Raw genomic sequence first — 13,635 nt, forward strand, 5'->3', positions numbered from 1 at the left:
CACCCTCTGCCTGCCTCACCAGTCACTGCAGCCTGTATGCCCTCTGCACTCAGCCACCACCGCCGGCCTGCTCTCACCACCACTCTCACCGCCGCTTGTGCCCACTGCCAGTTAGTACCCTCTGCTGCCATCTCTGTCCCTGCTACTGCCTGTCGTTGCTGCCACACTTCTTCCTATCATCACTGTCCTTGCTGCTGCCCCTATCCTGCCCATCCCTGCTGCCACCCATGTTCCTGCAGCCACCCACCTGCCTGCAAGTGTACCCTCTCCTTCCACCCATGCACCCTCATCCCAGCCAACCACCAGTCCCTCCTGCCCCAGCCAGCACTACTCCCCACATGCAGCCTCACCTCAACGGATGCAGCAAAAGAGCTTATCAAAAGTGCACATGACTGATAGATATCAAGAAAATACGTAAGTTTTGGAGATTGAAGCAAGAAGAGCACATTTCAGTCAGCAGGTCATAGTCACAAGACAGCCTAGGCAGTGCTTGAGATGCCATGCTTTAAAACACCAGGTCTCTGAGTGGACACACTTTTCAGGTCAAGGCCACTCAGCATGAGTCTCCCCATCAGTCAGAGGTAAACAAGGCTTCACCAGAGTACAGTGATGCTGAGGTAGGGGACAGCCGAGGCCCAGCTAGGGGTGCATGGTTTCCACTTCCACTTGGGTGGGGATCTTCATGATTTGCAAAGTCCCGGAACAGCAAGGCACACCTATTGCCCCCTTGCGGATTTGTCGAACTACCCTTCCTCCAAGCTTCCCACTTTGGTGGATGGTCAGAGGCTCAAGTGGAAGAGGTCACAAGAGACCAGGTTACGGAGCATGTTTCACAATGGCTAGAAGAGTCAAGGATGGAGCTACAACCTCTATGAATAGTTACAGAATATCCAATTCAAGGCAACTAATACGATCCGGTCGTCTTCTTGGAGAGGCCCAAATATAGGATTAGCTTTGCAACCTAGTCTTCCCTTACCAAAGCCCATCTTGTGGGGATTCTTCTCTACAAGCTACCTCCAAAGTTTGATGGTGTAGCTAAACCCTTACGGGCTTAGTCGTTGGTAACATTTGTCCATTTTGATCATATCACATCTATGCTACTTGAGTAAGAGGTTGTCAAAAACGGATGTAGCAATGGAAGCATAAAAAGATGTTGTAATAAACTGTTGAACACAAGGACAAAAGAGAAAAACACAAAAGAACATTGCAAAGAAGAGAACTCAAAAGAATGCTCAAAAAATGGAATCCATATACCAGACATGAGAATGACATGTACAACAGTGAATCACTTGCTCACATGCCCTGGAACCAGCTCCCTCTCTCCACAGAACGTGTAGGTGATGATGTGACCAAATGAGGAGGGAGCCCAATATATAAAGAACAAAATAATGCGAACATTCCTAGGAGCACGTCGGCCAGCATAAAATGCCCCAAATAAGCATCATAAATGCCCCAGTAAAATGCCCAAACAACTTAGCCATGCCCGGCATAGATCAATGCCACACTTGAGCTGTTTGGACTCCTAACACCCCCTCTCAGATCATAGGTGATCTGATATAATATAATGATACAATGATAAAGGCTAATCATAATCCATACAACAAAGCATCACCAAACTAGAACCATGAATACCCAAGCAATGGGTGATCAAGTCATGATCAAGGTGTCTCAAAGAGAACATGATATCTGTTGGGAATAAAGGGCCCTCGTGCCTTCTATATGTGCTCGGGTGTGAACACACCCTTAGCACACTTGTACTTTCATATATATATATATATATATATCTATCTAAAAACCTAAAGAAGTACACTCGTCATTGTACCAACAAGTCGTGCTCACTCTCACTCTCTACTCTGCACTCTCTCTCTGTGTCTCTCTACTGTGAGAAAGCATTGCGTGTCTCGATCCTCACGCCTCGAAGCTCAACAAACTAGTATCAGAGCTTCGGCTAAGGTGTTCGTGCTCCTCGAAGTCTGTGCGAGATATCTCTAGTCTTTCGCTCACGCGAAATCGTCAGGTCACCAATGATTTCGGACACGTGTGCTACACTGTCAGTCGATAATCCAGAAACCCTAAATCTGCACAAGCGACAACAGATTCTGTCACGTTTTGTACAGGCAACAGGTCGTTTTTGACTTGGCAGGCAGGTGACAGGTTGTTTTGAGCCAGGAGACAGCAAGCGACAGGTTTTCAGGTCAGTGACTGGTCACAACTGACAGGAGACTGGCTGGCGACAAGTTCCATGGCATCAGGCGGCAGTTTTCTGCAAGGCGACAAATCACGACAGTAGGTGGCTGGTCAACACGAGTAAGCATTTTTCATCTTTTTTATTTTATTTTTCTTGCAAGCAGTCTCCTTGCTCTGACGAGGTTTCACATGTAGAAGCACAGAGTGCAGATTTGTGCAATCTTGGCTCGGACTTTAGGGCTTTTCCGGAATTTTGGAATTGTGATGCAAGACAAGACAATTTGTCTCAGAAATTGCAGGAATTTGTGACATTTTGCCTCCGACATTTGGGGCTTTTCATGTACATGCAAAAATTGGGCTGAAATTTACCCAATTTCTCAACATTGATGCACATTGGACCCCGTGCAATTTGGGGCTTTCACTGTTTGGGCAAAATTTGTGCGCCATTTGGTTATTTTATGTGCATGCGGGTTTAATTCCATGCAATTTTGACACCTAGCACTTGAAAATTTTGGGGGTTTTGCTGAAATTGCTCTATTTTGGCAAAATTGGCATGTTCTATGCATGTCAAAGACAGTGCAAATGTATGGTTGATGCTTTGGGCACAAAAAATTTGGGGCTTTTGACCGTGCGTGTCAAATTTTATGCCCGTGGGTACGACAGAAATTGCAGCTAAAATTTGGGACTTCTCATGTAATGTGATGTATTTGCCCTCGAAACAGCTGTAATCAGTTGTGGAGTGCTGTAGCACATGGTTTGGTGCTTCTAAAAATTTACTTACAGATCTGAAATTTATGCTTCTACGTGGTCATTTATTGTTGGTTAGTACTTGTTTGTACCTTGGTCACTTGTGTGATAGTTTGGGCCTGAATTTGTTGAATTTTTTTGTCACATTTGGGCTGAAAATCATGGCTGGCAGCAATGACAGCAGTAATCTCATGCATATTAAGAAGCTTCAAGGAGCATATAACTTTGCAGTCTGGCAAAAACAGTGCTACAATTTCATGTTGCAGAAGAAGCAGGCAAAGCCGATTAAGACCAAAGGGGCAAAGCCCGCAGACATGGAACAAGAAGATTGGGATGAGTTAAATGAGCTTGCACGCTCAACCATCGAGCTATCGATTTCTGATGCCTTGTTGTTTAACATTGAAGGTTTGGATTCTGCATATGCTATTTGGACTCCACTGGAAGAACAGTATGCACAGAAGAGTGCCGCAAGCAAAGTGCGTTGACTGAAAAAGCTTATGGATTTGCGTATGAAAGAGGGTACAGCAATGTCTACTCACTTGAGTGAGTTTAACTCCATTTTCAGCCAATTGGTTGCCTTGAAGTTCTTGATTGATGAAGAATTTAAGACTACGTTCTTGCTTTGCACTCTGCCAGAGAGTTGGGATACATTTAAGACTGCTATGAGCAATTCTAATGCGATCCTTTTGTATGCTCATGTAGAGAGTGATCTACTCATGGAAGAAATGAATCGGCATAACAATGCATCCAGTAAGTCTTCCAATGCTTTGCATACTAGGGACAGATCACAGCAAAAAGGCAAATTTGATAGCAAGGGACGCAATAAATCACGTGGCAAGGATGTTGAATGCCATCATTGTGGCAAGAAGGGTCACTTTAAACATGACTGCTATAAATAAAAGAAAGAGAAAGGAAAGGGCAAGAAGACAGATGATAGCAAGGAAGAGAAAAAAGAGAGTCAGCCTAAGAATAGCAGTGTCAAAATTGAAGAGATGAATGTAGTCACTCATGACAGTGATAATGGGAATGGCGTACTCTTGGTCTCTTCACACTTTAGTGCACATGCTTTACTTGCAGATACAGATGATGACATGCATACTTGGATTCTCGATTCAGGTGCTTCCTTTCATGTCACCCCTCATCGTGAGTGGTTCTCCAACTATACAGGGGGTCGACATGGTGTTGTCCATCTTGGGAACAACCATGCATGTGACATTGCAGGTATTGGCAATGTGCAATTGCAGTTTCAACATGGTTCTATCTTCACACTTCAGCATGTACGGCATGTACCTTAGCTCAAGAAGAGCTTGATTAGCACAAGGCAGCTAGATGACGATGGATTTCATACCACCTTTGGTGATGGAAAATGAAAGATCTATAAGGGATCTAGAGTGATTGCCAGAGGTTGTAAAAGTGATACCTTGTATCCTCTCCATGTATCTAGTGTGAGTGATCATGTTGTTGCCGTGACCGAGAAACCAAGTGTTTCTTTGTGGCATGGCCGGTTAGGACACATGAGTCAAACTAAAATGAAAGTGCTTTCTCGTTTGGGTTACTTGCCTTGTCTTCATTATGTCAATTTTGAGCATTGTGATCATTGTGTTTATGGTAAACATGCACAGACGTCTCATAAGAAGTCTTTTTCACTGAAAACTTCTCCTCTAGAGTTAGTACATTCCGATGTATGTCAGGTGCTAGGGTTATCTTTAGGGGAAAAGAAATATTTTGTCACCTTTGTCAATGATGCTACACGGAAGGTATGGGTTTATCCTATTCGTAGCAAGGATAAAATGCTTGACAAGTTTAAAAAATTACTGGCATTAGTTGAAAATCAGACTGATAAGACACTTAAGTGTCTTCGCTCTGACAATGGTAGGAAATATATGTCCAAGGCCTTTCAGGCATTTTGTGACAACAAAGGGATAAAGAGGGAGCTCCTGTAAATGCAGAAAATAATGCTGGAAATGATCAGCCAACTATTGCCCATAATGATGAGCCACTAGATGTGCAGAAACAGCCAAGAAAGCAAGCTGTTAATGCTGATTTGCAAGCTGAAATGCTAGGACAGCAAGCTGAAAATGCTCAACAGCCAACAAACAATGATCATTGGGTTAGGAGATCGTCTAGGGCTACTAGACAACCTGATAGGTTCATTCCTGGTGCAAACAATGTGGCTGATTATGTCATGTTGATAGATTGTGGTGAACCGTCTTGCTTCAAGGAATCAATGGACAGACATGACAACAAGAAATGGTATAAAGCCATGTTGTCAAAAATGGAATCTCTTGAGAAAAATGGCACTTGGGACTTGGTGTAGTCGCCTAAAGGACAGAAAACACTTCCATGCAAATGGGTTTACAAGATGAGTTGATGAGATCTTCTCTTCTATAGTAAAGATGACTACATTGAGAACCATTTTAGACTTGGTTGCAACTGAAGATATGGAGCTCATACAGATGGATGTAAAGACTGCATTCTTACATGGTGATCTGCATGAAGACATATATGCATCAGCCTGAAGGGTTTGTGGCAAAAGGAAAAGAGAAGGTGGTATGTAAACTCAAAAGGAGTTTACATGGGCTGAAACAAGCACCAAGAGAATGATACCATAAGTTTGATACATTTATGCAGTCTCGAGGTTTTCATAGAAGTCAAGTGGATCACTGCTTGTACACCAAGAAGGCAGCAGATAGCAGCCTGATTGTCTTGGTTCTGTACATTGATGAAATGTTGATTTGCTGGCAGGGATACACATGCCTTGGACTCACTGAAGCAAAGTCTTCATGGCAGCTTTGACATGAAGGATCTTGGTGATGCAAATCACATTCTTGGCATGCGAATACTCAGAAATAGGTCAAAAGGATTACTCTATCTATCTCAACAAGAGTATACCTCCAAGGTTTTGCAGCGTTTCAATATGGAGGGGGGGAAAACAATTGGGGTTCCATTGCCTCCATATGTGAAACTCAGTGCACAAGACAGCCCTATATCTGATGATGAGAAGGCTGAAATGACCAAGATACCATATGCTTCAGCTGTTGGCAGCTTAATGTATACTATGGTTGCTACACGTCCTGACATTGCCTTTGCAGTGGGAGTGGTTAGCAGATACATGGCAAACCCTGGTAAAAAGCATTGGGATGCAGTGAAAAGTATTATGAGATACCTCAAAGGCACAAAGGATTTGTGCATCTGCTTTGGAAAGTAGGAGACAGCTGTCGTTGGCTTTACTGATGCAAACTATGCTGGTCATGCAAACTGCAGAAAGTCCACTTCTAGGTATGTGTTTACTTTCACAGAAGGAGCAGTCTCTTGGATCTCCAGGCTATAAAAGTCTGTTGCATTGTCTAGTACAGAGGCAGAGTATATGGCTGCCACTGCGGCATGCAAGGAGGCTTTATGGCTTTCAAGTCTGGTGGGAGAGCTTGGCATTACAGAGTTACCTATTCTCCATTGTGATAGTCAGAGTGCTATCATGCTAGCACGGAATCCCGTCTTTCATGCAAAGACAAAGCACATACAAGTGAAGTATCACTTTATTAGAGATGTACTTGATAGCAAGAGCATTGAGCTTGTCAAAGTACATACAGATGATGATCCTGCAGACCTTCTCACGAAGGGTCTTCCAGTAGAGCGGTTTGCTCATTGCCGACACATGATGGGAGTTGGATAGATATATGTATTTCAGCTTTGTACATACCTAGACTTAGCTGATTCTTTTCTCCTCTTAAGGCACATTGCCTTTAGGTGGGAGGTTGTTGGGAATAAAGGGCCCTCATGCCTTTTATATATGCTCAGGTGTGAACACACCCTTAGCAAACTTGTACTTTCATATATATATATATATATATATATATATATATATATATATATATATCTAAAAACCTAAAGAGGTACACTTGTCATTGTACCCACAAGTCGTACTCACTCTCACTCTCTACTCTACACTCTCTCTCTCTATCTCTTTGCTGTGAGAAAGCATTGCGTGCCTCGATCCTCGCGCCCTCAGAGCTCAACAATATCAATGTCGATCATACCAGCACCTGAAAAAGAGAAAAGAGTCATAATAGATCTCTGTCTATCAACAATGTCTCACATTAATATACAAGACCATCCTATCAAAAATGCCTCTAAACATACGTGACCATGGATTTCCCGCCTTTGGTCAAGACTGCCAAAGTATCCCCTCATGTGAACTCGGACTAGGAGCCAATCCCGCTCTCTGTCGAGTAACAACCCATCATGAACCTAGATGTCAATCTCAACTCCAAAATTTAAACCTTTCAAACTTCAATCGATGCGTCAAGGATTTGTCTCTTAGAAATCTGTACATATGTATACCCATATAGATGAGGCTCACCCACCCCATCTCACCATCCTCTCACACTCCCTCTCTGACACTGGAGAGTCGTGAGGGATGACCACATCACATGCACTAGAAAGTAAAAGGGAGGACTACCAAGCCCTTCTTGCGATCCAAATAAGATGATCTTGTCAGCACCTTGGCCGTGGCCTTGGCCAGAGGATTCAAGTCGAAGTCTAAGGAAGAGGATGACTCGACGAAGAAGTCCAAATCTTACTTCTCCTTCTTCCTCAAAGCCGCTAACTCTTTGCAATCCTTATGCAAATGTCCCTTCTTACCACAGTGATAATATTGGGCCTTCAACTTATTCTTCTTGTTATCCCTCTCTGAAGTTGTAAAGGACTCAGTGGAACCCACCAGATTGTGATGGAAGCCTCCCTTGTGAACGGAAAGATCTCATGCTCAAGCAATATTGAGGACATCTACAGAAAATTGACAAGTGTCAATGATGTCTAAGCCCGCAAAGCATTGGTCAATTCATCAAACTCCAAAGGAAGCTTGTAGAGCATAGTTCCCACAAGATGAGCCTCTGGAAAGGCAAACTACATGTGTCAAAGCAAGTCTTGTACATGTGTGACGTGAAGTAAAAAGATTGAATCGTATCCTTTGCCTCGAACTTCATCTGTTGGAGCACCCATAAAAAGTGATGGCACGCATAGGCAAAGGAGCCTCGTACAACATATAAAGCTTTGCCCAAATCACGGGAGAAGCTCTACAAGCTGTGACTATCAGAATAACTTCTTTGGAGATGCAATGAAGAAGAGCAAAATATGCACCAATATCCCATGTGAGCACAATCTCTCCATAGTTGTCCTCATCAAAATCAGTTGGAAGAGGATTAGGATGCTCACAAGCTCCAAATACAACATACCATAACCGCTTTTGCACAAACCAAGCTTTCATAACAACACTCTATGTGAGATAATCAGGGCCATGTAATTTGTCATCAATGGAACAATAGGGGGGAGCCATCTAGAGAGGATAGGAATAGAAAATAAAGGAAAGAAGAGAAGGAGAGAGAGAGTATAGCCAACCAACAGCACAGATTACACAACACAGAGTTCACACGCAATACCAGAGCACAAAATCTACAAAAAACCAAGAAGAATCAAAAAAAAGAAATCAGACAGAAGCTGAAAATTTTATTGCCCAACGTTCAAGAGCCCAAGAAGCTATACACACACAGGAGCTGCAAATCAAAACACAGTGAGAAGATGCATTACTTGCAATCACCAGCTAGAAGATGATCAAAAAATCGAAAGAGTAGGCAACATGGACAATAAATGTAGTAAACACAGCCTGTAGGAGGAGTGAATCAGCAAAATGCAAATTTGGATTGCTGGAAGCTGCCCTAACTCTAGTCGCCCAACAATGGAAGAATAAACAAATGCTGTAACGAACTGCTAAACACAAGGACAGAAAAGCAAAACACAAAAGAACATTGCAAAGAAGAGAACTTAGAAGAATGCTTAGAAAATGGAATCCATATACCAAACACGAGAATGATGCATACAACAATGAGTCACTAGCTCGCATGCACTAGCACGGGCTCCCTCTCTCCACAAAACATGTAGGCGATGTTGTGACTGAATGAGGAGAAAGCATGATACATGAGGGACAAAATAATGCCAAAATACGAGCAGATCGACCAACATCAAATGCCCCAAATAAGTATCATAAATGCCCCAATAAAATGCCTAAATAACCTAGCCATACCCATAGGTCAAACTCACAATGAGCTGTCTGAACTGCTAACATAGATTCCTTTGCATTTACACAGGAGGTTACCATCTTGGTTTAGTGGCAAGCGCAATGGTTTTGTTGCTTCAAAGAGGGGTCACAATTAGTAGTAGCAGTAGCAATAGCAGTAGAAGTAGCAGTAGCAGCAGTAGTAGCAGTAGTAGAAGAAGAAGAAGAAGAAGAAAAGTCGTTGCTACCATTGCAGCACCTTGGTGGTGGCTTGATCACCCACTAGGTTATCCATGGTCCCATCTAATTATCAATTGTTGTATTTACTATTATAAGTCCTTAAAAATTGTATATCTTACTGTATTGATCACCCATGATCTAAGAGAGGGTTTTAGCAAAGTGCATATCCTAGGTGCTAGAATGTTCATCTTCAGCAGCGGAACCCCCAGACTGAGCATTTGATTCCAAGTCCAGTGCATTAAATGGGGTTGACTGGTATTTTTAGCCACATTAAAGGCTGGCCAACTGGTCATAAATGTTGTATTTATTTCTTAGTATTTAGACAGTCCCTATATCAACACGCCTACTTCCTATTGGAGAAAGGAAGACTGCGATACTTTGTTGGCTGCCCACTGTCCATACCACTATACTACTCTTGAGCATATGGGTTCCACTTAATCTAAGTTCTTGTTTTTTTGTTGTTCTTTGTGTTCAAAGCAATTTCTATCAACACCGTCTCTTTGCTTCTATTGCTCCACACTTTTCTTATAGAACATCTCTGACGCAAACACCACCTCCTAAATTCTGCTGTCCAGTCCCCAAAGCCCATGCTGCTGCTAACGTCATCAAACACAGTTGCCACTCAAATCTCATCCCATAGCTCGACATAGCCTGTGTTTTTCCTACACTGCTGGTCAGTTCCCTACATGCTGATTCCATGCCAAGTTGCTACTGTTGACTGGCTGCTCCAATTAGGATAGATTCAAGTACAACACACTCCTGGTTTGCAGTGTCATCGATGACTGCCTCAGCAAGGAGTACAGAGGCACGTAGGTTTCCTATACCATGGTCATGCCAGAACGGACCATCCTCATTTGTGAAAGCTTAAGGGGCTAAGGCAGCAAAGCATTGTACCACTGTGTGTTAAGTTTGCCAAAGCTTTTCATAGACGAGTGGTTTGCTTGCATGGAAGAATCATGCAAAGCTATCCAGTCCATCCAGCTGGTCAATTTGGGGGTCACTTGTGACAACTAAAGGGGTGTTGTGTTTGGCAAAGCTTTTGGCAGAGTACCACTAGTGTTTGATTATATGAAAGAAACGTTAAAAAGCTATCCTTTCCATTCCGTGGTCCAACAAAGGTAGAGTGCCATTGATGTCAAGCAAGCCTGCACTTTGCAGCTCATAGAGGACAACAAGCTAACAAGCATCGGATTTGGGGTCCAAAGCAAGTTACACGTGTAAGGTGACCCATTCAAAGCAGAGTAACACCATCCCAATTTCCCAATAAAAGAAACTCATGAATAATAGTTCAGCTAATCAAATCATGGCAACAGTGCAGGCAACCATAAGCTCCACAGCAAGTTGTTTAGGGCTGCCTGCTAATATGGTATACCTCTGATGATGGCAGGTATGGATCGGCAAGGAAAGAGGAGCTGGGGCAAGCTTTTGACAAAGGTAGTTGCAGTTACTTTTAAGGTTCTTGGTTCTAGTCATAGTTCTTTTCATACATTGTCGCATACGTTATAGAATTACGTGGAAAAGAGTATGGTTGGTTGCTTTCGGTTGAGCCATATCTGACCATAGACTCTTTCATACTTTCAAGGAACAAGAAAAATGTAAATAGATTTAACAAGTTCTACTATTTAAGCCTTCTGAAAATGCCTCTTAGACAATAAATAGATAAACAATGCATTTGAAAGATTTTCATGATCAATTAGTTTCAAAGTACGTCGAGTATCATAGATCCATAAGACTGAAGAGACGAGTTTTCAGGACTATAGGCCTTGGAAAGGATGCACAGGCTAGGTGCAAAACATATGAAGTAAAAACTGTTTGGGCCAGGTGAGACTTTGAATTTTTGGTCAAGTATGTCATTTCATAGCAAGTCTTTTTTCCATACGTTTTCAGAAATATGATGTTTTTCCCAACCGACATGGAAAAACTATGCTTCTACTGCTCATTTTAGGGTTCTCTTAAGGTTGTTGGAAAGAGTAGGATGTCCATTCATCAGTATACGGTCTGACACTCTGGTAGGGTGTTTTGTTGCGAGTAAAAAGCATTCAGCTTATCACCCTGTTCAGCTACCAATTTAGCTGGGCCTGAGGTGAAAATGCATTATCTACAATGTGGGTTTCACATATTTGTACTGGCATGCTGTCTTCAAATATGGAGGATATATAGACTTTACTGCATACTGTGGAGGGATTTGGAAACAATAGGTTATACCCAGACACTTACATGCATACAAGTGGCTAATTCTACTGTGTTCCTTCTGCAGAGCTGTTGGGTCACAAAAGAGTTTCCTGAAAGCTGGATTAGTTTGCTGAGTAGCCTCCAAAAAAGAAACTGAGTCCATCACACCACTACCCCTTACTGCTACTGGCTACCAACTTCCTGAGTTCCTCTCTTCCTTGAATATATGAAACGGTTGCTCATGTATGAGGGCAGGAGGTCTCATGATTATCTTTCTTATTATCAGTTAGGTCTTGTAACAACTGTATGACCGGACAGATGGTGATAAGAACAAATGGAGACTTGTGAAGCTAGTAATTAATCATTTGACCATGAATGTGTTTTTACAATACATAGTAGCATGCATACCAATGGGTAAGTTAGGCTCTCCGTTTAACTTTGTGTCACACTAAAACTTTTCACCAAACATACAATGCCACTAACAGCACAATCCATGAATATCATCTAGAATCTAGAGCATGCTGTGTAACCTCTTAAACAAGATGAAGTAATATACATCATGCAACACAATCCTATGTCTGCCATCATCCTGAAAAATTATAAGCATCCTATTGACCTATCCTTAGAGACGTGGTACTGTTAGCTAAACAAAAAAAAAAAAAAAGCAGATATGTTAAGCCTATGATGCAATGTCTCCGATTGCATGTCAAGGAATCAAACAGAGAACTGAAGATTTACCTGAATTACACGTCGATGACCAGCTCCATCCCAATAGCTGTATGTTATTTCCAGAGGTTCATCTGCACAGAAGGCCACTACATTACCAGTGACACAATAGCTTCTGGAAATAACTGGAAACATAAGAATGTTATGTAAGATAAGATAGGTCCATTGTACTTTTGATTCGTTCTTGCTCTTTCTGCCATTGCTTCCTCAACCTTTCACGTTCAGCTTGCTCCTCCGCTTCACGCTCCCTGAAGGATCATTCTCCATTTCCATAGAAAGCAACAATCTCAGACTTTTGGTAAAGAATAATATGTGAACAGTGGATGCAAATGTCATGAAAGAAGAATGTCTACCTATCTGGCAAGAAACTGGTTTCAACAGCTGGATCTTTGCCAAACTTTCCAAGCTTTCCTCTTTTAGGCTCCTCAGATTCTGTAAAATAACATCAGCCAGCTCAAATCCAAACATGTAAAGCAATTCAATGTATTAAGCTCAAAGAAAGGCATAGTGACAAACCAATAAAACCATTTTCTTCATCATCAGTTTCTCCATCCACCTCCTCAAGAAAAGACAGACGAGAGGGAGCTTTCGCCCTCCTCTTCTTTCTCTTTAGAAGCTGGAGTTCCTCTTCCCTGCAGATTTCATAGAAACATAAGAAACAAAAGTAACCTGACTGTTTGCTCGAGCTTCAGCATCCTATTTTATGGCAAACTCCTCACTTCCGTGACAGGTTTAATACATGAATTCATGGATCATGATGCAGATTGTAGTGATATTCCACTATGTTTCACTTTTGTATGAACTATTGAGCCAGGGAAAAAATCCAAAAACAAAACAACCATAACAATGAGAACAATAAAACAAAGCAAGAACTGGGGTCATGCGGAAAGACACATTACATGCAAAACGACAAACAGAATATCATCTTTAATTTTACTCCTCAGAAGATTGTAAGCAGTGGCTAGCTGCTCTGTATCCACTGTGGTGCTAGACAGTTTGGGTTCAAAAACATGCATGCCCATGAACTCTCCTGAGACAAGCCCTACGCGCCACAACTGGATTACAATATAGCTAGCTAGCTAACCAGCAATCAATCAACCATCTAAGCTAGTAGCTAGCTAGTTTTCTAATGTAGCTAGTATGTACATATTTAGCCTATTGCCTTTGCAATCATGGCAAGACACTAGGCATTCCTTCATGGCACCCTTGGTTCAATGTCTTTGTGTACATGGTGTAATTGTTTTAACACTCGTGTCCATGCCATTAAAGCTCCTAAAATTTAGGAACCTCCCAACATGGGTATCATCTGAAAGCTATTTATATGTACATTACAAAAATAGTGTTGGAATCCTCATATAAGTCTTCTATGCAAAGATATTTGCATTCTAAACTTTCAGCCTACATATGCATATTGTACAAACTTTCCGTGATCATGCCATCTTGCTATGCAAGACTTACCTTGATATACTTGCGCTCCGATCACAAGTTACCAATCGATAAATGCAATACAT

General features: G+C 42.0%; 1 protein-coding gene across 2 annotated transcripts in view; it reads right to left on the reverse strand.

Annotated features, from left to right (window-relative positions):
* XCT (XAP5 family protein) overlaps positions 1 to 13,635 on the reverse strand; it is a 63,764-nt gene that overhangs the window by 2,518 nt on the left and 47,611 nt on the right. For both annotated transcript variants that reach the window (XM_087682362.1, XM_087682363.1), the window contains 4 exons: positions 12,641 to 12,756; positions 12,478 to 12,556; positions 12,296 to 12,372; positions 12,137 to 12,198 (listed from right to left, as the gene is read on the reverse strand). In XM_087682362.1, the coding sequence (XP_087538488.1) occupies positions 12,137 to 12,198; positions 12,296 to 12,372; positions 12,478 to 12,556; positions 12,641 to 12,756 (334 nt within the window). The remainder of the gene's footprint in view (positions 1 to 12,136; positions 12,199 to 12,295; positions 12,373 to 12,477; positions 12,557 to 12,640; positions 12,757 to 13,635) is intronic.

Source organism: Lygodium microphyllum, chromosome 7, assembly GCF_053477565.2.
Source record: "Lygodium microphyllum isolate KBCC chromosome 7, Lygodium_microphyllum_v1.1.10, whole genome shotgun sequence".
Classification (NCBI taxonomy): domain Eukaryota; kingdom Viridiplantae; phylum Streptophyta; class Polypodiopsida; order Schizaeales; family Lygodiaceae; genus Lygodium; species Lygodium microphyllum.